Source organism: Lichenostomus cassidix, chromosome 2, assembly GCF_008360975.1.
Source record: "Lichenostomus cassidix isolate B80296 chromosome 2, HeHo_3.0, whole genome shotgun sequence".
Taxonomy (NCBI): Eukaryota; Metazoa; Chordata; class Aves; order Passeriformes; family Meliphagidae; genus Lichenostomus; species Lichenostomus cassidix.
In genome coordinates, this window is record NC_139482.1 from 24,085,531 (window position 1) to 24,110,929 (window position 25,399).

The window sequence follows — 25,399 nt, forward strand, 5'->3', positions numbered from 1 at the left end:
TCAGGGCAATACCATTTTGCTCTTGCAGACTATAATTTAAAATATTCACTTTATTACTCCGGTCTTACCATTTTTTACCTGGGTAAGAGCCTCAATATTTTGAGTGTCCAGGGAAGGAGAGAGTATTTGAGAAAAGAGTATTGCATATATTGTGTTTACAAATTTTGCTGATCATTTGCCACAAAATCCATGTCACTCTATGTTACAGACAAAACATAATCCCCTTTTAAAGAAAATATTGATTTCTAGATCCTTTAATTTTAACTGCAGGGAAGATGAGAATAAATTTAGATCCCATTCCGGTTATTCTTGTCAAAAGGCAAGACTTCTGAAAATCATGAAGTCTTCTCTGCTGCAGATGTCAACATGGTTATAGCATGTCGTTTCAAGAGAAGACTGTCTACATATCCAGGGTGAACTCTGACTAAATTGCTGAAGAGAACTTGTCATTATATCCAGGTTCTTGTAGTGGACTTAATGAATACAACTTTCTGAAAAGATAATCAAGGACCTTTTTTCTTTCATTTACTCCCCTCTGAACATTATCCCACAGCATTCTGATCAGGCATAGTTTTGCATTTTGCATCTGTGCAAATGGCCTCTGAAAGTGCAAGATTATGACCAATTAGGTCTCATGTACTGTGGCACCTCAGGCCAGTTCTGGAGGCATAAGAATGCAAATAAGACTGGAACTGTAATTCTGGGGTTTGTTTTTTTTTTTGTCAGCCTTCTGGGTAAGCAACTGGGTTTTAATTCTTAGGCTCCATCCAAGCTAACAGCTAACTAGACATCCCAACCTGAGTGCCTTTAAAATCTATTGAAAGCTCTCAGCTGCTTGGTTTCCTGGCCGCTGAAGTGGGAATATCAACTATGATTAATTTCTTAATTAATCATATTAATTTCTTAATTAATCAGGCTGATACAGGATTTCTTCACTTGCCATAACTCTGTGTACACTGATGGAGGGTTCTGTCCTTCTCTCCAACAGGGTGAAATCGGACCTGCTGGTAATGTTGGTCCTACTGGTCCTGCTGGTCCAAGAGGAGAGATTGGGCTTCCTGGTTCTAGTGGTCCTGTTGGCCCTCCAGTGAGTAACTTGCCAGACTTTATCTGTTGTCAGATGTGTGCACTTTTGATTCTGAATTAACCAGTATTGTTATCTTTTTTAATAGGGCAACCCTGGTGCTAATGGTCTTCCAGGAGCTAAAGGTGCAGCTGTAAGTACAACTATACTCACATTTTTTTGGTCTTAAAAAAAACCAATTCTGTTAAAGCAGCAGAAAAGACAGTGGGTTCATAACACCTTTTCCCCCCTCTGTTGGACAGGGTCTTCCCGGTGTTGCTGGTGCTCCTGGTCTGCCTGGTCCCCGTGGTATTCTTGGTCCTCCTGGCCCTGCTGGTCCTAGTGGTGCTAGAGGACTTGTTGTAAGTGACCTCCTATATTGCATGTCTTCATTTGAAAATTGGACAGTGTCCATAGTTGGAAAAGGTCTCTGGATATACTTTTGTTATAATGCAGACATTTTTTTCTTGCTATACTATAATTAACCATTGTAGTTAATTTTTGTGTCTCATTAATTGCTTTAGATGCTGAGACTGAAAAGGTTCACTTTGCACTCCCTTCAAGTGTGAGGAGTAGTTGAGCTCAATGGTCCTTGTGGGTGCCTTCCAGCTCAGAATATTATGCCACTGTTAAGCTCTGTCTATGTTGATAGTATTGAGATAGTTGTGGCAGCAGTCTCACTACTAGGCCCTCAGTGGGTATCCTCTGTAGAGGAACCAGCCTTAAATGTGTCATAGTTCAATTGCTGTCATTTCTAAGCATCTTTAAAGTGTTTGTGTTTGTGCCTTTTGAGCCAAAAATACAGTTGTGCTCATTGATCATTTTCATAATAGAGGGAGGCATGGCATTGGATGATAAAAGAATTCTTTTGTTCATGAGTAAGCTCTCCAGGTAGAAGAGAGATTTTTGGAATGATGCCTAATTCTGTGATCTCTTTTTGTTTTGGACTGTAGGGTGAACCAGGTCCTGCTGGTGCCAAGGGAGAAAGTGGTATGAAGGGTGAGCCTGTAAGTACAGCAAAATGGGAGGGTTTTTTCAATCAAAAGCCTGATAATATCTGCAACAAAGGATCTGATTTCTTCTTTTTCTCTGTCCAAAATAGGGTGCTGCTGGACCTGCTGGCCCTCCTGGCCCTAGTGGTGAGGAAGGCAAGAGAGGCAGCCCTGGTGAACCTGGTTCTGCTGGTCCCCCAGGCCCTGCTGGTCTGAGAGTAGGTTTTCTTTTTATGTTCCAGAAGTAGAAGCAAAATGAAAGTGGAAATCAATGTAGAGTCACAAGGGCAAATTAAATAATTATGAGTAATTAAATTTACATTAATGCTGCTAAGCAGTGATAATTTTCAATTCTGAGACTTTTGATTTGTTGGGATCAAATCTATTTTTGCTTTGCATTAGTGCTTATTTACCATCTTATCCCTGAGGTATTTAGAGATTGCTTTGATTTATCCACTGTGTAATATTATCTTTTAATTACTCTTAGATGTTTGTGATGGGGTTCAACTGCTTAAAACAGATAATGGGTTCACACATAATGGGAGGCAAAAGCTTTCAATTCAGTATCTTCAACACCTAGTAAACTTTTCACTGGGTGAGAAAGTCACTTCATACTTCAGGAAGCATGTAGCTTCATGAAGGAAAAGAATTCACAGGAAAACAGTAAGAAAAATGGCAGTGCTTCCCCCAGATTTGTTTTGGCAGAGACGAAGATTCAGTGTAGCACCTTGGATAGAGTGTACAGAGTCAGAGACAGTTCCACATTTCTCTACAGGGAATGTGGAACTGTGTGGGCCAGGCTGTGGTATCCTAGCTGCTGGCTAGAGTCACTATTAGTGACAATGAACACCGAAAATTATACAAACAGATTAGAATTTAAAGAAATCTACAGGAAGTGAGAGAGCTTTCTTTCACAATACCCATTTACACTGAGGTGTGTATGCCTAAAGCTGCACTCTACCTCAAATTCAGCAGACCTGCTTGGAAGGCTGAAATCTAGCAAGCACTACCCACCTCACAGGAAGAGATTTATTTATTTATTTCCCTTTCTTGATTTGTTTTGTGTTGCCTTGCAGGGTGTTCCTGGATCTCGTGGTCTCCCTGGAGCTGATGGCAGGGCTGGTGTCATGGTAAGACTTTTGTCTAGGTCACAATTTCTGAACCACCTTTTATATACAGATGTGTGATGCTTTTTGCTACCTCTGCCTAATTTTATTTTTTTCTTTTGGTAGGGACCTGCTGGTAACCGTGGTGCTAGTGGTCCTGTTGGTGCTAAGGGTCCTAATGGTGATGCTGGCCGTCCTGGTGAGCCTGGTCTTATGGGTCCAAGAGTAAGTTTGAACTCTGTGGAGTAAGTTTGAACTAAGTAAAAAGAAAATTACTTACAATTAATGGACAAAATTATTCAGAAATCCAACTGCAAAAAATTCATTCCCCTAACCACAGTCTGGGGACTTGCACCACTCAATTGAGAAAAATCCATTAGTAATTATAAAGAAGCATCAAAATGTTTATTGAAATTAGTTCCTTCTGCTGTGGTGACATTTGATTGCCTTGTGATGGAGCACTGTCCTCTTATACTGGATACTGCATTGACTTCTTTAAAAGGTTTCCACTTGTGATTATTTACAGAATGTGCCTATTATGATCAAAACTGAGGTGTGTGTCTTCTCTTTAATGAACTCAAAGGAAAGCAAACCCTATTAAAATGATGTGAGATGGATGATCTCAATCATTTTTATCTTATTTTGCAAATGATTCCACTGAAAACAGCCATTCACTTTTAGTGGTGTTGGCTGCAGCCAGATTATGTTCATGTCATTGTCTGTTATACTCCTTATTCTTTCCCTTCCTACCCTACCCCATGAAGTGAAAGTTTATTATGCACATGTGAATATTAGGCAACTGTAGACGTTGAAACTCACTATCCTCCAAAGCAGAGCCTAAATTAGTTTCTCTGAGTGAAACAGATACTTTCCTATGCTGGTCTTCAACTGGCATGGGAGCACACACCGCCAAATTAGAAGTCAGTGTGCTTCAGGTGCAAATGTGATAGGACCTAGAGTTGTGTTTAAACAGTGTACGTTGATAACTTGGCACCTCTGTGTGTATGCATGTATGTAGAAAAAATGCTGGGTAACTGCTGGGTGAGTTGGTTTCCTTCTAAAAACGTGAAACTTTCCTTTCTCAGGGTCTCCCAGGTCAGCCTGGAAGCCCAGGCCCTGCTGGCAAGGAAGGTCCTGTTGTAAGTACCTTGCTTTTTATTCTGTTCCCCCATTGCATGTGAAAGAACAAAGTGTGATTTTTATAAAGCAGACATCTCAGCACTGAGCTCCAACACAACTGTGTAAAACCAGCAAGATTTTCTATTGTATTACTAAAAAGATCAGTGTGAAGGTTTCCATTAATTTCTGTGGGTCTCAGATCAGCCTGTGTCCTGGAAGGGGAAGAGAAATACAGAGTTCTACAAAAGGGAGAAAAGGGGAGGGATGCATGAGCATATGATGTATCAACAGTGGTGAAAAGTTAAATGGCATTTTTTCCTGTCAGTACACATTTATTTTAAAACTGAACTCTAATTAAATTACCTCAGCCATTTAATAGTATGATTTCTTTTTCTAGGGTTTCCCTGGACCAGATGGTAGAGTTGGGCCAATTGGTCCAGCTGGTAATAGAGGTGAGCCTGGCAACATTGGATTCCCTGGACCAAAAGGTCCCACTGTAAGTACAGTACAGAAACTTTCTATTACTATGAAGATATTCCCAGACTAATTAGTAGGTTCCCAGCTCTGTCATCCTGTGTTGCTTGTTGAATGGCATCTGCTTACATTAAAGAGTTCTGTTTTAAATCATTTTCCCATTATCTAAAATATGATTAAAGAAATGAAAAAACAATTTAATTAGCTTAGGGATATTTTGAAATTGAAGTGATTAGAATAATGTATGTCTATTGTATTATTTCAGCATGTCCATTTTATCATTTCTGTATATTCACATCAGTAAAAGTTCTGTGAAGTTTGGCCATTAATCCAGTTCCAGAGTGCTGTTATTTATGAAGCATTATCCCAAGTTCACTCAGCTTAGAAGAAAAGCTACCAGTGGCTTCAGTGGAGTTCTTTACATGTCTCACAGAGGCCACAGATCACAATCATCTCCTGGATTTGGGTGTTGATGAACATACACACACATGCAAACAGAGTGTATTGCGTAGGATACTATGCAGAGTGTCATGAATTATGATCTCAAAACATAAAGGCATAGAGTTTTAAAAATACATTTATTTTTGAGCTATTCTAAGTGATCCAAAAAGACAGATGAAGCTTGTGTGCTGTGGGGTTAAAGAAATATTACAGTAAATCTTCTGGAAATGAGAGTATAAGTCTCTGCTTAGTAGTTTAAACTGACTCTAATATGAAGTCTTGGTTAACTTTTATATCTTTTTTTTTTCAACTTCAGGGTGAACCTGGCAAACCCGGTGAAAAAGGCAATGTTGGTCTTGCTGGCCCACGGGTATGTGGATATGTTTGCTTTATTTTCTTTCAGAGAGAATTAAAAAAGTAGATATTCCAAACCTCTGTAATAAGATAGCATTGGCTTGTGTAAGCATGAATAGATGATGAAATTAGAAAAGCCCTTGGGAATGCATTCATTTTAGCCTCATGTCAGTGGGGGCTATTACTTAATGGATAAATGAAAATTCCCCTTCCTGGGTATTAATTATGGGGTATTATCTTATGAAGAGGAAAAAATAGCACTCCCAGTCCTTAATTTTTAGAGCATAGTGTATGGTTTCTAATTAATTCTGTAAATTTCCAGCTTTATACTGATAGTTGAAACTTATTTTCCATTTTAGGGACCCAAAAAACAGTCTCTTGTGGGAAAAATGCTATTAGCAAGGTTTCTATATTCTGTAATGCCAAAAGAAGTTTTCTTAAAGATGACTGTGCTGCAATAACTAAACCAATAATGAGAAGTTAAAATTTTAAGCATCTTTAGTACATCTGTTTGTGAAGTTCTTCAAAGTAAATGGTGTACTTCAAAATACTCAGTCAGAGACCTTTGGTTTTGGCACATAATAATTTAAAGATATTATTCATATCAAATCAAAACTGCAGTAACAGCTTTCTACTTGAACAAATATAGGGTGCTCCTGGTCCAGAGGGAAACAACGGTGCTCAAGGTCCTCCTGGAGTCACTGTAAGTAACAGCCTTCACATAAATCCAGTTTGTGATTTACTTTTCATTAATGGAACTTCCCATTTTGAAATCCACTTTCCTGTATTTCTTCTTCCAAATTAATCCCTTGTTTTTCATCCCATCCAGGGCAACCAAGGTGGAAAGGGTGAAACAGGTCCTGCTGGCCCTCCTGGCTTCCAGGTAAGTAACTATGTGATCTGTTCAACCTCATCTATGGTTCCCAAAGCATGAAGAGCTTCTGCCTTAACTTTATTTGTATTCTTGTTTCCTTGCCCTTAGGGTCTGCCAGGTCCCTCGGGTCCTGCTGGTGAGGCTGGTAAACCAGGCGAGAGGGTGAGTGAGAGACACAGCATTCCGTGGGTGGGGCAGGCATTGCATGAGGGCTGTGTTGGCAATTGCACATCTGGTGAAGCAAGAGCCTGTTGAATCTATTTACCCAAACAAAGCAATCAGGGTAACATGCAAACTTTAACAGTCCCTTTTGCATTGGAACTTGTATCAGACTTCCTTTTTCAAAGTTTTAGTATGAAACTGAGCAATGACAGTCCTTGGCTTTTTGGGCCTTAAGGAGCAATAAAATATGCTTCTTTCCCCAGAAGAGAGCGTATATGAAAAGTATTTTACATCACATGTCTTTCAAAATGTTCAAGGTTCAATCTAACCTGCATTAGTCCAATTATGGTTTTGCACCTCAGTTGATTTCAGTGAATTTACAATAGCATCAAGCTGAGGTATCTCAGTCATAATTCATGCTCTAACTGCTGCAGTAAGTATGTGATGTAATCTGCAAATTGCACATCCTATGTGTCATAAACACCTTTAACATTTATAGTTAAATCTGTGTCCCTGTAAAAGAGTTTACATTGTATATACCTGAAAAAAAGAGCTTGTAATTTAATAACTAACTCTTTGGATGAAAAATTATTATCTCATGTGTGCCTAGAGATACTGTGCAGCTGGATGGAAAGAGCTTATTTCCATGTATGTAATAGACTGTCTGAAAATTTTCAATATGCTGCTGCAATTTGAGAATTTCCATTTACTGCTATATAACAAAGTACAATTTAAGCAAATAAGTTTGTTTTAGAAATAAACTTTACCAATATATCTACTCTCTTCTAGGGTCTTCATGGTGAATTTGGTGTCCCTGGTCCTGCTGGCCCAAGAGTGAGTAACTCATTTGAAATCTGGTACAGACTGTCTCAGTAACGTGTTCAATAGTAATAGTGGCTATGCACATTTCTGAGTTCTTTAAGGCAAAAAGCTCTTCTCTGTTACAGAATACAGTGTACTGCAGTAGACATTGCAGGAATGAAGGATAATATTCTCTGCTCTTTGCAGGTGTCGCGGTATTTGAGTTAGGATTAACACAGTTGCCAGTGTTAGTAAATTTTGTATAAGCAGTATGAATATTACCCAAATAGTGATATCCTGTATTAACCTTAGAAGGAGGATTGTAAAGGATGTGGATGATAAAGGACTGATCCTACAGTGTTACACTGAGGCCTGATGAAGATGAGAATTTTCATCTGCAGTGCCTGTGCAGACCTCTTAGCCTGACCATTTCAGTTTTACTATCCCTTGCTAGGCAGCTCCCACCTTCCCAGTACTGTCCTTGAAAAATAGTGGGTTGAATTCAGAACCTGGGATAGTCATTAGAAGGTATTGCCTTCTACTTCCTTTTAATCCTGAACTGTCAATAAACATCTTCAAAAAGCTTTGTGTGGAGGCCTTCCTGCATGGCAGGAAGATCCCATTTATGTGGAGCAAGGAGTAGTTTATGAAATGCTCAATTAATTATTTTCTTTCCAAATCCACCTATAAAGAGAATGATATTTAACCTACTTCTGTTTCTTTTCTTCTGACTTCCAGACTAAATGTATCCAATTACAATTATTCCCATTCACCCTTACAAGTTATGTCAATCAGTTTAAACAACACTTTTCTTCCCTATGTTTTAGTGCCCTGAGTCTCTGTCAATTACCACATCTGCTCTAAACTCTCATTTTGCCAATGTATCCAAGCCAAGTTCCTTTTGTCATAGCAGTAGCAGTTATTTGCCCATACTCTAGCTTGCCCTAAGCAGCTCATACCCAGCCCAGGGTATATTTCATCCAGTATTCCACATTAGGTCTTAATGATGCTTTATACACAAAACTAACACTTCCTAAATGTACCCCTCTGCTTGTGCCAGATCACATTTTCCTTTTTCATGCCTGCATCATATTGTTGGCTATTACCTTTCCCTTTTTGTCATTTTCACCACTGAAACCTCAATTTACAGCAGAATTCTCAGTTTTGGGGCCTAAATAAATGGTCTGGTACTTGCACTTTTGAATTTTATCCCTTTACTGTGACAGCCATCTAGCAGGTTATTCACTTATTCCTGTGTAGTATGCCAATTCTTCTGTCTGCGGACAAATGCTTCTATCTTTGTGATATCTGCTTATTTCTTCTTTTCCTGACTCTCTGTAATTAGCAAAATGTATGAAAAAATACTGATTGAAGAACATCTCTACAATATAAGTTAATCTTTCTCATTGTTGGTGCTTTCTAGCAATGTGCTATCTCCCCTTGAGTCAGTTCTTTGACCACATTATAATTCTTATACAAAATTCCAGACTCTCCAGCATAACTAAAAATCTCTGTTATACCTTATCAGACTATTCACTGATGTCCAGATTGATCACACTGAGGAAATTTGACATATCTTTAGTGAAACTGGTGTTTCTATCTTTGATAGTTCTGTTGTGCATTTAAATTGAGCTTCTGGCTGCTTCCATGTCTCCATATGATCTCTGATTCAGTATTTATCCTTATACCTGTTACAATGTATAGGTCACATTAGTAGGCTTTAGGTGTTACCTTTATTCTCCAGTATTCATCAGGTATTTGCCACAGTAAAAATAATTGTTTGCCAATTACTTACCATTTAATTTCACTAGAATCTATTATTTGTCCTAAAATAGAATCTCCATTTGACAGTAAAATGCCAGATACTGTTAAGAGAACAAGCACAGTAGCCAAAATCCATGTTCAAGAAGTATTCATACTTTAGTCATCAGCTATTATCATGATGCAGGACTTTGTTACTTCGTTTTGATATTTTTGTGTCAACAGCTAGAGCCAATTCTTATGACCAATGTAGTTAATAGCTGCACCATTCTAATTAAAGGTTTGTTTAGATAAACATGCAGCACATTGTCATTGCTCCTAGCCAGTGCTTTCAGCTGTAGAACAATTCAAGGAAGCACTCAGATCAGACTGTCTCCTGTAGGGTGAACGTGGTCCTCCTGGTGAGAGCGGTGCTGTTGGTCCTGCTGGTGCCATTGGAAGCCGTGGTCCCTCTGGCCCACCAGGCCCTGATGGTAACAAGGTATGCTTTTTCCAGCTGCCATTGCCTTTCTACTGAATTCCTGGTGAATGCAATTCAAAACCTCTCCTCGAGTGGTAAAGTTCCATCCCAGCTAGTTCATGCTAATATTACATGGCTTTATGTTTAGTGCTGTTGATGATGGGAGGGGAAGCCAGTTTGAATACAGGTTGTCAGCTGAGTATGCTGTTATTCTGTTTGGAGATAGGATCTGAGATTCTGACCAAAATTCATGCTGACTGCTAGTTATACCCACAACTACACAGGAAGTAGTTGTGTCTAGTAAGCAGTATTTTCCCCCAAACATTAGGACAATAATAAGTGATCATCTGAAAAATGATGATGTAGGCTTGATGCTAAGTGTATCTGGGTCTTAGTTTTCTGGATTTTCATGGGTAATCTTTCTACAGAAATTTAGTTTGGAACATGGAACTAAAACCTCAGGAGCCCACAGAACCAGAGCGTTCACATCTAGTACCTTCACTAGCTGGGAAAGTAAAACACACAATAGCTCAAGACAAAAATGTTACTACTCATGCTGTTTACAGCCAAGCAGAATGATGGGCAGAATAGTAATGGGATTTTGTTCCAAATTGTGTGAGTGACTTGACCCTGACTTACATGATATGCTGTTACCTCTAGGGTGAGCCTGGCAATGTTGGTGCTGCTGGAGCTCCTGGTCCTGCTGGCCCTGGTGGAATCCCAGGAGAGAGAGGTGTTGCTGGTGTTCCCGGAGGCAAGGGTGAAAAGGTAAGGTGGACAACTGCCTTCTTACTGCATGCACAGGTTTGAGATGCCTAAATTTCATTAACTTGGAAAAACCTGCAGGTTACCCCAGTGTGACTTATTTACTGTGAAACTGTATTACTCAGTAGTCAGCAAGTAGAGTTTTAGCTGGTCTAGCAGACTGACTGACAGTCAGATTTTCTGAGGTACTGACAGTGTTTTCTAAGGTACTATCCTGAAACTTTTTAAAAACCACTATGTATTGATACGCAGATTAATGCAGAACACTAGGCTGTATTAAAAAAAAAGAGCGAATAGAGTGCTGCTCTGATTTCTTGACTGTAGTGATGCCCTGAAAATAAGTTTTTCATGTGGAATATATGGCATTTTATGTGTCCACCCATATGACATCATTGTTTTAAACAGTTGTTTTCTTGTTTCATATAAAAAGTATAACATGAATTCCCAGAATTTTTACAGATGGATATTTCTTGACCAAAAGAGATTTTGAGGGGCATTTATATTTATCATTTGTAATATACATTGACATGGTTTTGAATTTCTAATTTCATTAAGAATTCTTGGGACCTGGGAGAAACTAAGTAGGTTTCCCATGAAAGAAGCTGGTTTATTCTGAAAAACTTGTCAGTCCTCTTTGCAAACATTCACTTTTCAAGTCAGTACCTACTCAGCAATAAGAATAATAAAAGTTCATTTCCCCAGAAAACCTATCATGATAAGCTTTTTGTATGATATCTAATTAATGCACAGATATTCAGCAAACAGCTCAAGACTTCTTCCATACAAACTATTGAGTTCATTACCAATACAATTTCTCCCACTGTGTGTTTCAGGGTGCCCCAGGTCTGAGAGGTGATATGGGTGCAACAGGAAGAGATGGTGCTCGTGTAAGTATCTTCTGGTCCTGCTGGAGTTTACCTTGCTACGCCTCAGAATTTAAATGACTGAAAAGGATGTTCAGGACTTGCATTTCTCACTGTGTTGCATTACTGCTTATATCTGCTCATTTTTGATACAAATCAATTAAATTTTGTTGCCTCTTGTCTGAGGATGTTTGAATTCAGGGGGAGAGAGAGAGAGAAAAATAATCACTTTTCATGCTTTCAAGCAGAGAAATTACATGAGCAGAGTATTTCAGATATTGCACAGCTATTCAGGGTGACAGTATCCTCTTTAATTTCATGGGCTCAGCCCAGACAGCTCATTTTAAAGGCAGCCTGCAAAGTTACACAAAACTATCCTTAATTTGAGATTTCAGGTGCCTGTCTTAGAATTCATACTTTGGGAAGGAAAATAACAGGATAGATTTTATTTTATAAAATCATGTGTCCTTTATATTGAGAACATCTGAAAGAATGTTGCACACCTTTCTCCAGGAGGAAAGAGAAAGCTTATTTAAAGTAGTTGGTCCTACTTGCATTTTGTTTGAAACAGTGTCCTGTCTCTTGACCTGTAGGGTCTCCCTGGTGCTATTGGTGCTCCTGGCCCTGCTGGTGGTGCTGGTGATCGGGTAAGTCTACTCTTTGAATGAACAAATGCCTTGTTGATACAGTTTAATCACACATGAGTATTAAAGATGAGTTCCATAAAAAGCAAACCCATCTTTCTAGTGTGCACAAATTCTTTAAGTTTTTTGGATTCAGAAACCTGGGACTATTCAGTGAAGCTTGTCGTAGGACCCCAAAAGCTTTTTCTAAGAGGTCAGGGAAGAGGATGCACATCTACATGGCAGTGGGTTGTATGTGGAGAAGATTCTGATTCAGACTTTGGCTGATTTTTTCCCAGTTAATGTTTAACTCCACAATCCTCCTCACACTGTGAGAGGAGGTTTTGGTACAGTGATGGATAACTACACATTAGCTCAGAATGATTCTTTATGCTGTCTGAGAATCATTAGAAATTAATACAGGGTGGATCAAAACCAGAAGCGTTTTCAGTAACATCCTCTCCACGGAAGACCCAGGGAGACTCACTATATGCATTTGTACCACAAGATCATTTCTGTTCTGAATACTATTAAGCCTTCTGCCAGTGTCAAAATGGTTTTCGTTGTCTTTTAGGGAGAAGGAGGTCCTGCTGGTCCTGCTGGTCCTGCTGGTGCCCGTGGTATCCCTGTAAGTAGAAATTTTGACTATTATTCCTGTGTCAAAGACATGATGTTCAGAAAGCTGCCCTTTAAAAGACAATTCCAACCAGTCCTCTCTTCTTTGTCCTCTCATTAGGGTGAACGTGGTGAGCCTGGTCCCGTTGGTCCCAGTGGATTTGCTGGACCTCCTGTAAGTTTTGTTTGCACTTTCCTCATATTGGTGCCATAACCTTTATTTCCTTTACAAGGTTTTCAACTCCTCATTTTGTGTGTTTTTCTGCCTACAGGGTGCAGCTGGTCAGCCTGGTGCTAAAGGCGAGCGTGGGCCCAAAGGACCTAAGGGTGAAGTTGGACCAACAGGTGCTATTGGCCCAGTCGGTGCTTCTGGACCACCAGTAAGTGAATTGGGTCCTTGTGAAATGCATGGCTCTTAACTATGCCATGCAATACACTAGCCTGAAAGCCTTGAATTCTCAAAAGGTAATGGATAAAAAAAAACAAACAAAACTTCAAACTAGGTTGTGAGAAAAGTTACCATGCTGATTTTCACCCATTATGTACATTTTATCGATCTATTAATGTGGGCTCAGATCGTGAGTCTGGAAGTGAAATGAAGAGAAAATAATAACTAATTTTCAACTTGCTCTGAAGATCAGCCAAATCACTCTATCTTGGACCATTCAGGGGGTGATTGTGGGTAAGTTCTGAGCTGAGGACATTGACACCTTTCTCTCAAAGACAGGATGTGCTGTCACATTCTGATTTTCAGACTCAGTCATCCAGAAGCACGTGTACAAATTTGTCCATGCACCTATTTGCTCACAGGCTTTTCATGTGCTGACACCTTTATAGCCCAAAGCTGTCTACTGCTTCACATGCACACAGCCCATTATTGGGGAGTTGGTTGAAATGATGCAGAAAGTCAGACCCACATAATTCAAATACCACTAAGTGTTGCAGGATAACGTGGCCTGGATTACTTATTGTCTGATTTTAATAGATCAATGCCAAGCTCTTGCACTGTGTATTAGTCACTCAGTGCAAACAGAGGACTTGATGATTTTGCCCTGCTTTCACATTTTGACTCCCAGATTTGTTAAGATGCACATAACATTTGCAAGAAAATTAATTTGAATCATAAATGCCTTATGCAACTTTTCTCAGGCCTTATGATACCAATTTAAAATGTCTGTGAGAATTTAATACCCTATTAGCAGGATAGGGACCATGGTTTCAGGCCCAGTCCTCCTCCTCCTGGAGTAAAAATCACCCTCAGCTTTCACAACAGTGAGACTGAGCCCTTATTCTAAATGGGGAACATTAATTGTCTTTGCTTGATCCATGTCTCTTTTTCAATGCTTCCTACTTAGGGTCCTGCTGGTGCTGCTGGTCCCGCTGGCCCTCGTGGTGATGCTGGTCCTCCTGTAAGTCTTCAGGCCTTTAGTACTGACATTGCTGCTTTTCATGAAGTCATTGTTTCCTTTAAACCTAATCTTCATTTTCAATTTTGTTTTTAGGGCATGACTGGTTTCCCTGGTGCTGCTGGAAGAGTTGGTCCTCCTGGCCCTGCTGTAAGTAACTAATGAAGAAGTTCTAATCGGAGATAAGTCAGAAGATGCTTTGGTTGGGGCTAATCCTAATTTTTGTTTCATTTATATCAATTCTAATTGCACTGGACTTAGATCCTTATAGCATTGGATGAGAAAAAAATCTTAACTGTTAAAATTCTCAGAGTAGGATCTATGCATTTAATTTGTGATTTCTTTATAATCCATTGAGCATCCTGATGCATCTTGAAATACCCAAACATTTCCAAAAATCTGTGTTTATTTGCTTTTGTTCAAATCAAAAATCAATCCAATCTGCAGTAGAATATTAAGGTTATCTTGTTTCCACACTTTCTAAAGTATTTGCTGCTCCAGCCCCTGACTTGAGCAGGGCAACCTCTCATTGTGTTTTAGAATGTGAATCCCTACTTCTTTATTTTTCAGCCAGAAATTCTTATTCCAGATTGACATTTGTAGTTTTTCTTTTCAGAAGTGTTTCTAACCTTTACCAAAGCCACTTCTTTTCTTAGATGCCCTAGATTTAAATAAATTTTAAATCCCAGTATCCAAAGCAAATAGTCCTATTGAATTGGAAAATGTTGAGGCTTTTTCTCATGAATTTTATAGTAGCAATTAATGTCTCCAAAGGGAGACAAGTCTATATTTTCTCACCAAATTTTGCCACTTTCACCTGCTGAGAGTAAAAAAAAACAAAAAAAGGCAGTTCAATATTTCTACTGCTTCCAGCTACTCACTGCTAACAAAACAATCACCTGATAACCTGATTATTTCAAGGGGCTTTTTTTTTACTTGGACTTAAAATGAAATTTATCTCTGTTATCCCCAAGTCTACATTGTAATGGTATCATATTCATACTCAATCCTAGGGCATCAGTGGTCCCCCTGGTCCTCCTGGCCCAGCTGGCAAGGATGGTCCTCGAGGTCTGCGTGGTGATGTTGGACCAGTTGGCCGCACGGGTGAGCAAGGTATTGCTGGCCCACCTGGTTTCGCTGGTGAGAAAGGTCCATCTGGAGAGGCTGGTGCTGCTGTAAGTTACTGAGTATCACATCTCATTAAATATGTTTCTCCTCATGTAAATGTTACAGCTTCTGAGATACTTTTGGTGTTTGTGAAAGGCTATTCCACTTTATCCACAAATTCAGCAAAGGTTTTAAGTAGAAGTTCCACTGAAACACAAGAAATTGTTTATGTGCATGTTTGACAAACACGCTATAAAAAGTGAACCTGATCCCTGGGTCAGGGTTTTCTTTCTCTTTGCTATCTCATGGTGAGTTATATCTTTCTTTAACTTTGGAAGAAATTGATATTTAGTCTGAGAAAAGGAAGCACATCTCCTGCTCTGAAATTGATCCTCATGGATGGAAAAAGAAGGAACATGTGAATGTCCATTCTCAATTCATATCTGCATCAAAAACTCTGATTTGTGGGGATCACAATGTTAAAGTTGTCTGCCCCCAGGTTGACTCATAATTATGCAATTTTGAGTACCTTTAAGCTTTCACATCCAAAATTACTGGCTTTTTTTAAAGTTATACATGTTTCTTTTTTATTGAAGTAAGCACTTGTGTGCAACACCACAACTGTTTCTCAACAAAAAATTATAAAAATTTCTTCTGTGATCTGAAGAAATTGCAACTGAGAATGAAATTTTCAGTATCACTGTCAAATGTGTATGTTAAATTTATTTTTGTCCATTTATGATTCTCTTCATGTTGTAGGGTCCTCCTGGTACCCCAGGTCCCCAGGGTATCCTTGGTGCTCCTGGTATCCTTGGTCTGCCTGGCTCTCGGGGAGAACGTGGTCTTCCAGGCATCTCTGGAGCAATGGTGAGTATATGATTAATTAACTGCTTTAAACACATAACATGAAAAAAAAAAAAAATTAAAAAAACCCCACACACTTGAGGTCCCCTCTTACAGGGAGCTAGGGAGATGTAGATTCAGCTCTTTCCACTGCTGTTGGAAACAGAGGATATGGACCTACCAGAATTGGAGCAATGGAAGAAATTATGGCTTGTTGCAGACAAACCAGAATTGTCTGCAAGTGAGAATATTTCTGAATGACACCAGAGGTTTCTAATAGTAACATTTAGAATGAAGATAATATTTGATATAGTTAGGTATGTTTCTTGTGTCCTGATTTTTTTTTTCCCTTCCCGAACTGATTGCAGAGAAATGCTTCTCTTAGATAAAGGCTAAAAATTCTGTCAGACTGGTTTGTGTTTAATGTCACATTTTGTTACAACTGTTCCTGTATTAGGGTGAACCTGGCCCCCTGGGTGTTTCTGGTCCTCCTGGTGCCCGTGGTCCCTCTGGTCCTGTGGGTTCTCCTGGTCCAAATGGTGCTCCTGGTGAAGCTGGACGTGATGTAAGCTGTGTTTTATCCTCTTCAGGTTACTTTTCTTTTATTCTGAGCCAAAGACAAATACTCAGAAAAAGTGGATGGAACTGGAGGCTGTTCTTCTAGCAAACTTGTACCTTCCAATGTCTTCAGAGAAAATTATATCAGGATTTTTATAGACATGGATTCCTATGCCCAGCTAGGTGACAACTTTTTAAGGCACAGTTTGTGTCTGAAATACATCCTGAAGTCACTCTCAGAATCTTTTGATTTTTTACTTAAATGCCAAGTGAGATGGAGTGGGGAACATACAGACCTTTCAGGAAAGAACTAAAATCCCAGCCTTATCAGGGAAGTTTATTTGGTTACCTGATACATTGTTGATACATTGTTAATACATTGTTAATACAAGTCTTGCAGAGACTTGCAGGATTTCAAAGAGAGGAGAGACTATTAATTTAAAAACCCTGAACTTTGTTTCATTGGAATTTTCTGAAGGAAAAGGGGTTTTTTTGGACACAGTGAAAGAGCTAAAGTGAAATTAACATTCTCAAAAGAAACCATTTAACCTTGTGAAGTTCCCCAAAAAAGTAATTTAGTGGTGGCTATTGTTTAGGTCCTTTTCCCTCCACTGGCATTTTTCATCTAAAAAGAAAGTCTCAGTTTTAAAAGAGTGCAAGCTAGATGGAGACCATTAATGTCTTAGCCTTTTCATTAAAAGAAATAGTACAAAGTCCAATAATTTTTTTCTTTACTAAACTTTTGAAACCTAAAATATTTGAAGACAATTTTAGTTTTCTGAGAACATTAGTATATTTAAGGGATTTGAGAATGGCATGTATAAGAAAAAGGTTTTTTCTCATCAAGGGTTATAATAACCTATCTCAATGTCTTCTTACTCTCACTATAAGCTGTTAGACTGACACACAGTTCTGTGTGAGATGAAAGGTGATGGAATTTTGTAATTTTTTTCATGGTATTTTAATAGGGCAATCCTGGAAATGATGGTCCTCCAGGCCGTGATGGTGCTCCTGGTTTCAAGGTAACTTTTTTTTTTCTTTTATTTCATTGTCATGGAAGAAATGTTCCAATATGTGTAAGTCATTAATAACACAATGTTTCTCCTGCTGCATTCCTCTGTTCCCAGGGTGAGCGTGGTGCTCCTGGCAGTCCTGGTCCCAGTGGTGCTCTGGGTGCTCCTGGTCCTCATGGCCAAGTTGGTCCTTCTGGAAAGCCTGGAAACCGTGGTGATCCTGTAAGTTGATGAGATGATGATAGACCTTAATTTTTTGGATGAAAGTCTATGAGGACTAAGACTTGTCTATCATACAAACATATATACAAAATACATCACACTTCTACAATGTGTAGATAAGCACTTTCTCCAGAGATGGGTTAAGCATGGAACCTTCATTAGAACAATATACAGCAGTGACATGTATTTTCTATTCTTGTTTCAGGGCCCTGCTGGTGTGGTCGGTCCTGCTGGTGCTTTTGGTCCAAGAGGTCTTGCTGTAAGTCTGATTTTTAAATACATTGCCACATTGATGCAGGAAGACAAAATATGCTTTATAAATAAGGACTCATAACTGTGATCAAGGGGCCCAAATAGTAATGCTTCAGGACCTGAAAATATTTAGGGGCCTATAATCTCAATTAAAATTCTCTTTTGTGGGATCAGTCCTGAAGCTTTCGGGATTGGCACTCTTCCTGGGTGTGTTAAGGAGATGTCCATTATATGCATTGGGATATGGCTTAATGTAGAATGCTTATTCTTAATCCTTGCTATGTGTGTTCTTGAAGCCTTCTAGTTTATTCCTCTGACACCTGTGTCCCTTCCTAGGGCCCACAAGGTCCACGTGGTGAGAAAGGTCAACCTGGTGACAAGGGACCTAGAGGTCTGCCTGGCTTGAAGGGACACAATGGATTGCAGGGTCTTCCTGGTCTTGCTGTAAGTAAATGATTTTCAGGGCTTTAAATATAAAGAGCAAAAAAACCAAAATAAGGTCACTGTATATGCACAATACAGCATGATAATACCATTTACTCCACTCTGCAGCATCTTTCAAATGAAGAGTCATAAATAGTCTCTTTAACACTTAACATTTTTTGGACAAAATGGCAAGTTCTGGTATTAGCATTAGAACTGTGAGTACCATTAGTTGTCTTGAAGCTCAATTGCATTTGGCTAACAAAGAACTAAAAATCCTCTGCCTTTTAGTATTATTTCTTCTTTTGGCCAGAAGTTGTAAAACCTTTATGTCAGAAAAGCCAAAGTAAGAGGTGGATTTTCTTCCCATTAAATTTGGCTATCAAATATAGGAGTTCTATCTTTTATTTTAAAGCCTTCTCTGAAGATCAGAAAATACAATATAAAGAATTTTATAGGTTATCCCCTCAAATACATTTTTACGGCCTCCCTCCTCTCTTCCCAAAACAAACATTTTATACCCTAACTCCACTAATAAATGTCACTAGCCCTAGATTCCCATTCTTTGAGCCCAAATACACTCTTGAGTCAAGGAAACACAAACATGTGCCACTGCTCTTTTTTTGATGACTATGTATCTTTCCCAATAGGGCCAACATGGTGATCAAGGTCCTCCTGGTAACAACGGCCCTGCTGGCCCAAGGGTATGTGATTTCAGAGTATATTCAAATAACTCCCATTCTGTTTGTGTTATGTGTGTGCTCCTATTCATTTGAATGTCCATTTCTAGCATTTTTACAGTCATTAAACTGTTCTAATTTCCTTTTAGGGTCCACCTGGTCCTTCTGGTCCTCCTGGTAAAGATGGTCGCAATGGTCTCCCTGGACCTATTGGCCCTGCTGGTGTGCGTGGCTCTCATGGTAGCCAAGGTCCTGCTGTGAGTACAACCATTTTTTTTGTTGATTTAACACATTTATGTTACACTATAAGCCTTACATTTATGTCACATCAGAAGCCTAGCAGTTTAAGAATGCACGTGGTTTTATTTCTTAGAAAAGATATTTAATAGTAGGGAAATGATTAATAGATCTAAACTAAAAGGCTTTGTTCACTCCTTATGGCCAGAGAGCAAATATAGAAAGGAGAGGTGTCAGTCCTACACTGTGCATCTTCCACTGCTTCAGCCCATAGCAGCCACCACAGGGCAAGTCCATGTGTGCTGCCTCCAATTAGAGCTGAGGGTACCAGGAGTGAAGCAGGACTATGCATGTCTGGAAACATTTCATTAAAAGCACCATATATCTAACAGAATGCTTCTTGTCTTCTGCTTTTGAAAAACTTTAGGGTCCTCCCGGTCCTCCTGGTCCCCCTGGACCCCCTGGTCCCAATGGTGGTGGATATGAAGTTGGCTTTGATGCTGAATACTACCGGGCTGATCAGCCTTCTCTCAGACCCAAGGATTATGAAGTTGATGCCACTCTGAAAACACTGAACAACCAAATTGAGACCCTGCTGACCCCAGAAGGCTCCAAAAAGAACCCAGCTCGCACCTGTCGTGACCTCAGACTTAGCCACCCAGAATGGAGCAGCGGTATGTTAATGCCACCTGTTTGCCCTTTCTGGCTCAGGGAACACTTCAAGGTCATTAGCTCCCTTTAATGAAAGGTGTCCTTGGTCACATGGCAAAAATACTAAATAATCAACTGAGAAGTTCTTTATGCCTCCACTGAAAATAGATACAAGTACATTCTGAAAGGCTCTTTATAGATATTGGTGGGCATAATTTCAATGATTTTCCAAAATAGTATGAAAATATTTAACCCTCACTTTCAAATACAGTTTCTTATACATTAACAACCCAAGATATCTGTGTATCCTACTTATCACCTTAATATTGTACCTAGCTGTGGTATTTATGGCCTGAGTTCCTTTATCAGACAAATGAATATGAACTGCATGCAAAGTTTAGGCTGAGTGAACCACTGTTCACATTTCTTCCCTCAATGGCAGGCTTCTACTGGATTGATCCCAACCAAGGCTGCACTGCAGATGCCATTAAAGCATACTGTGATTTTGCCACTGGTGAGACTTGCATCTATGCCAACCCCAGCAATATTCCTGCTAAGACCTGGTATATCAGCAAGAATCCCAAGGAGAAGAAGCAGCACATATGGTTTGGTGAAACTATCAATGGTGGCAGCCAGGTAAGTGATGTATGGCAGGATGATTGTTTCCTACAGTGTTGTCTGAAGAGCTCCAAATTCATTGACTCTCAGCAAGCAGCCAGATAAATTAAATTCTTAGAGGAGAAATATGAAAAAGCCAACTACCTTTTATCCTAACAGCATAGAGCTCTGGTTCTGGTTTAGATTAGTTTGTTAAAAGTACTTCTCAGTATTCTAATTTTTCTTGATGTCTGCAAATGATCATTTCAGCCTGACTAATGGTTATTGCTAAGAGAAGACAGGACTGGAATATGGTACCTATAAAGACAACCCAGAAACTGTCTGAAAATAAGAAAAACACCTTTTTTTTTTAATTGCTTTTTTTTACATACACTACATACAACTCTGTAAAGACATTTATATTACACATCACAGATTCTGAGTGCATGCCACCATAACATTCAGAATTGTGGGTGTAAGTAAAAACAAGAACTATGTCTACTTGCATATTAGACACTGTCCCAGCAAATTGCAAATAAACCACTTTCATACAGCTAAGGAGACTTAATTACATCATTCTTAAGTGAAATTGAGTTGATATTGTGATGAAGTGTCCAAGATAAGATTTGATCATTTTGGAACAAATTATCAGAACAGTCTAGGGTCCTGTTTCTTACAGTGGCTAAAAGTAGATGCTGTAAAAAGAATATAAGAGTGAGTAAACATTTGTCTTATCCACAGACAGTATTCTATTAAAAAAAGGTTCAAAATTCTATTAAAAAAACCTCAGGATTTTATTGAGGCAGGCATTGTTTGTGTGTAGCTATGGAAACAGTAGATTGTCTTCCTTGGACTTACCTGATCTTTTCACTGAATCCACATAAATTGTTAACACCATATCTTGGAACAGAACTCTACAGTTTAACTACATCCACTCATGTCTGGTTGTCAGTCTGCCTCCTACTAGTTTTATTTGATGCTCTTTAGTTCTGGAGTGGCAATAGAAAAGTGATTGCAGACTTGATTCTTCTTTTTAAAGTTCCTAGCTGTCATGATTTAAGTTCAGATGCAGATTAAGTACCACACAGCCACTTGCTCAACTCCCTCTCTCTTCCCCTCAGTAAACCCTAGTGGGATGGGGAGGAGAATCATGGTATCTTACGAGCAGTTTAATAATTGAAAATACAATAAAGTACAGTATAAATGGTAAATAATAATGATAATAAAACGGAAAAAAAGTGATGCACAATACCATTGCTCACCACCTATTGACTGGTGCAAGTGCTTCCCCTTCCTCAACCCAAATTGGCTGCCCTTTTGGGTTACTTCATCCCCATTTATATACTGAGCATGATGTTTTATGGTGTGGAATACGCCTTTGGTCAGCTCAGCTCACCTGTACCAGCTATGCCCCCTCCCAGTTTCTTTTGCACACTTCCTTGCTGGTAGAGCACGAGACACAAAAAAAAAAATTAAATCCCTGACTTAGGATAATCATGACTTATCAAAAAACAAAACATCAGTGATTTATCAACACCATTCTCATTCTAAATCCAAAACACAGCACTGTATCAGCAGCTGAGCAGAAATTAGCTCTGCCCTAGCTGAAACCAGGACACTAGAGCAGCTATAACACTCATTTCCATTACAAACATCCTCCTTTCCCCAGCAGCACAACTGACTGGGTTCCTCTCTGTTTTTCAGTTTGAGTACAACAGTGAAGGAGTGACCTCAAAGGATATGGCCACCCAACTCGCCTTCATGCGTCTGCTGGCCAACCATGCCTCCCAGAACCTCACCTACCACTGCAAGAACAGCATTGCCTACATGGATGCAGAAACTGGCAACCTTAAAAAGGCTGTTGTGCTGCAGGGATCCAACGATGTTGAACTAAGAGCTGAAGGCAACAGCAGATTCACTTTCAGCGTTCTGGAGGATGGCTGCTCTGTAAGTAACACAGAAACCATGGGCACAGTGACTGCCCAGGCCTAAGCATGTGATTAGGGACAAAGTTGTGCTTTAATTCAGAATTACATTGTCAGTCAGACCAGCAAAATTTTGCCCAGTGAAGATAAATAGCCTACAAACCCAACAATGCCAGATCCTTAACAAGTGAGGAATAGGGTACAAACAAATCCTACCTTGTACTATGTGAAAAAAAGTTTTCATAGGGACCAAATCCAAATTCTGTGTAAGAATATTGATAAGAAAACAGTGCACAAGCTATAAGAAGGGTAGGATCTTAATTCCTGAAGCACTCAGGTGGAGTTCTCCTAGGATTTAACATCAGTGTAAATAATATGGTGAATAACATCAGTGTGAATAATACAAAATCACACATAGGACTACAGAATATTCAAGTAAATATTTTCTCTGTATTGGAGATCTAAATAGTTGGATATGGCTATCTGATATGCAAACAATAGAAGCAAAATTAATATTAAATTCTTTCAGAACTTATCCATTCAGGTGGAACATTTCTTAATACTGTGAACAATGCGATAACAATTGCAATGAATGCTCTCTTACAGAGAAAGACCAACGAATGGGGCAAAACCATCATTGAATACAGAACAAATAAGCCATCCCGCCTGCCCATCCTTGACATTGCACCTTTGGATATTGGCGGCGCTGACCAAGAAATCGGTTTGGACATTGGCCCAGTCTGTTTTAAATGAATGAACTAAAATTAACTTAAAGCCTCTCCCAAATTATTCTCTTGTCATTTCTTTTTATAATGAAAGCTGACTCCTTCCATTTCTTCTGTTCATCTACTTGCTTAAACTCTGGGCGAAAGAGAAGGAGAAGAATTGATTGGAGCATTGTGCAATGAAATTTAATACAGCCCCAAATGGACTTGGAAGTCTTTCAAGATTTAACACCTTGTTTTGGGAAATGTCAACCTTTGTAAAGAAAAAAAAAACAAAATAAAAAGTCATGAAAGTTTGCACCACTTGTGGCCTTTGAATATCTTCCACAGAGGAAGTTTAAATCCATGACCTCCAAAGGTTTAAACTACCTCATACACTAAATCAAGAGTGATCCACATCTTTTGTAGGAACTTCTCCATATGGTCTGAGGTACTTTCAGTTCCACTCAAAATACAGTGGTGCTAATTGCATAATTACAGCATATCTTTCCAATACTTGAACTTTGATGGTGCTAGTAGCATTTAAAATATTGCTTCTCTGTTTCTTTGAAGTCTGTCTTAAAACTTAGGATGTCCATTCTCACCCACAGCTTAAGCATGTGGATAATTTTTCTTCCTCTTTGTCTTCTTCCTCCAAAATCAGGTGTTCCTGCTTTCAAATTTCATTTCCATCTTCTACTATGGGTAAAAAAAAAAAAAACATCATTCCTCAAAAAAAGAAAGAAAATGTATTTTGTATATGTGAGATGTTTAAATAAATTGTGAAAAAAAAATGAAATAAAGCATGTCCAGTGTTCCAAAAGAAACTATTTAATGAGTTAAGTTACTTGCTTAGATGCATTGGAGGTACTCACACCCAGATTTTACAATACTCTCTTAGCACATTGCTATAAAACATTTTGTTAAAGTCTTGGAAGGTCACCTACAACTGTCTTAAGGGTGTGATTGTCCACTTGACTCTTCATTTCAACACTAACTTTTGAAAAGTTCTCAAGAAACTCAGTAACTCCATGCCTCATAGTATGAGAAGTTCAGAAGCAGAAAAAATTCCTTCCTTTTCCCCAAATACTAAGGAGTATTAATGGCTGAAAGAAGGATCATCATCTCAGTTAAAGGTGGAAGGAAAATGAAGTTTCTGTCTTTCACTTGAGGTCAGAAAGCTCCTGGCTGTTGATAGAGCTGTGTTGGCTGATGCTGTACTATAATCAGCAGAACTGTGCCTGTGCAGTTTAGAAAGGATGTGCAGAAGTCTGTGCCAAGAATCTCAAATTTAGTTGTCTTGTTGGGAACCTCAGTCTTAGGCCCTTACAGTTTATTCAGTTCTGTATGAGACACAGAACTATCTGCTGTTGCTAACCTTAATAATTTACTGTCACACAAACCACCACAAGAAGCAATGACTCTACTCTGAGACCTTTTTGAAGACTGCTAAAAACCCTAAATGAACTGCAATTCCAACAGCCATGTTTTTGTGATTGGGAAGGTTCTTTGGAGAACCCACAGAGGACCATAAAGACAACAGCAAAAGCAGGTAAGGCAAGAGGTGAGATGGGCTTAGTCACCTGGAACCCCAATTGGAGGCATGACGAAAACATCCAGAATAAAGTACCTGTAACCTGAAGATAGCACCACTCCAAAGATTAGCAGGTGAGAGCCTGAAGTGAGCTCCAAATGGTGCATGGGGGAATAAGCACTAATAACTGTGTCTAAAGACTTATTTCTTGTTCTTGCTTGCAATTAATTGGTTTAGGAAAACAGGTCAAATATCAAAACATGATCTAAGTGCAGATGCTATGTGCCTGCAGCTGTGTGCTGAATTGGTAAAATGGGAATTTCCATGACAAAATATAGCCCTTTTTTTCTTCACTGAGTAAAACATACTGTAGGTAAATATCTACATTTACTCATTGGACCATGATCATTCTTAAAATATTACTATTTCAAGCATTGTTTTACTATTTCAAAATAAATTTGTTGTAAAAACAGTAATTCAATATTTTAAAATGGTAAAGACTTTCTTTCCTTTTATAGATTAACTACAAGCCAGGAAGTTCCTACCATGACTAAAAAGCTAAGATTTCATCCCTCGGTCTATGCAATCAACTAGAAAGTATGCAAAGGTTATTCCTAGGATAGGGAGGTGGACCTTTGTTTCACGAGGACAAAATATCCCAAACCACAGTTAAAGGAACACTTGAGTTTAGAAAGGAAACACACATAGCAAACACTGTCTCTTTTTGACATCTTCTGATTTCTCCTTTGCTCTCTCTGGTCTATTCCATGGTAT

At 39.0% G+C, this 25,399-nt stretch overlaps 1 protein-coding gene across 1 annotated transcript in view; it reads left to right on the forward strand.

Annotated features, from left to right (window-relative positions):
* Positions 1–23,415, forward strand: part of COL1A2 (collagen type I alpha 2 chain) — a 38,732-nt gene extending 15,317 nt beyond the window's left edge. Inside the window, exons 17-52 of the mRNA XM_085050738.1 lie at positions 989–1,087; positions 1,173–1,217; positions 1,327–1,425; positions 2,017–2,070; positions 2,166–2,273; positions 3,132–3,185; positions 3,288–3,386; positions 4,247–4,300; positions 4,678–4,776; positions 5,512–5,565; positions 6,199–6,252; positions 6,379–6,432; positions 6,532–6,585; positions 7,375–7,419; positions 9,530–9,628; positions 10,268–10,375; positions 11,206–11,259; positions 11,829–11,882; positions 12,433–12,486; positions 12,595–12,648; positions 12,746–12,853; positions 13,829–13,882; positions 13,976–14,029; positions 14,893–15,054; positions 15,746–15,853; positions 16,287–16,394; positions 17,356–17,409; positions 17,515–17,622; positions 17,828–17,881; positions 18,211–18,318; positions 18,948–19,001; positions 19,127–19,234; positions 19,642–19,888; positions 20,308–20,501; positions 22,167–22,409; positions 22,994–23,415. Of these exons, the coding sequence (XP_084906864.1) occupies positions 989–1,087; positions 1,173–1,217; positions 1,327–1,425; positions 2,017–2,070; positions 2,166–2,273; positions 3,132–3,185; positions 3,288–3,386; positions 4,247–4,300; positions 4,678–4,776; positions 5,512–5,565; positions 6,199–6,252; positions 6,379–6,432; positions 6,532–6,585; positions 7,375–7,419; positions 9,530–9,628; positions 10,268–10,375; positions 11,206–11,259; positions 11,829–11,882; positions 12,433–12,486; positions 12,595–12,648; positions 12,746–12,853; positions 13,829–13,882; positions 13,976–14,029; positions 14,893–15,054; positions 15,746–15,853; positions 16,287–16,394; positions 17,356–17,409; positions 17,515–17,622; positions 17,828–17,881; positions 18,211–18,318; positions 18,948–19,001; positions 19,127–19,234; positions 19,642–19,888; positions 20,308–20,501; positions 22,167–22,409; positions 22,994–23,140 (3,306 nt within the window). The 3' untranslated portion in view covers positions 23,141–23,415. The remainder of the gene's footprint in view (positions 1–988; positions 1,088–1,172; positions 1,218–1,326; positions 1,426–2,016; positions 2,071–2,165; positions 2,274–3,131; positions 3,186–3,287; positions 3,387–4,246; positions 4,301–4,677; positions 4,777–5,511; positions 5,566–6,198; positions 6,253–6,378; positions 6,433–6,531; positions 6,586–7,374; positions 7,420–9,529; positions 9,629–10,267; positions 10,376–11,205; positions 11,260–11,828; positions 11,883–12,432; positions 12,487–12,594; positions 12,649–12,745; positions 12,854–13,828; positions 13,883–13,975; positions 14,030–14,892; positions 15,055–15,745; positions 15,854–16,286; positions 16,395–17,355; positions 17,410–17,514; positions 17,623–17,827; positions 17,882–18,210; positions 18,319–18,947; positions 19,002–19,126; positions 19,235–19,641; positions 19,889–20,307; positions 20,502–22,166; positions 22,410–22,993) is intronic.
* Positions 23,416–25,399: the final 1,984 nt, after the last annotated feature.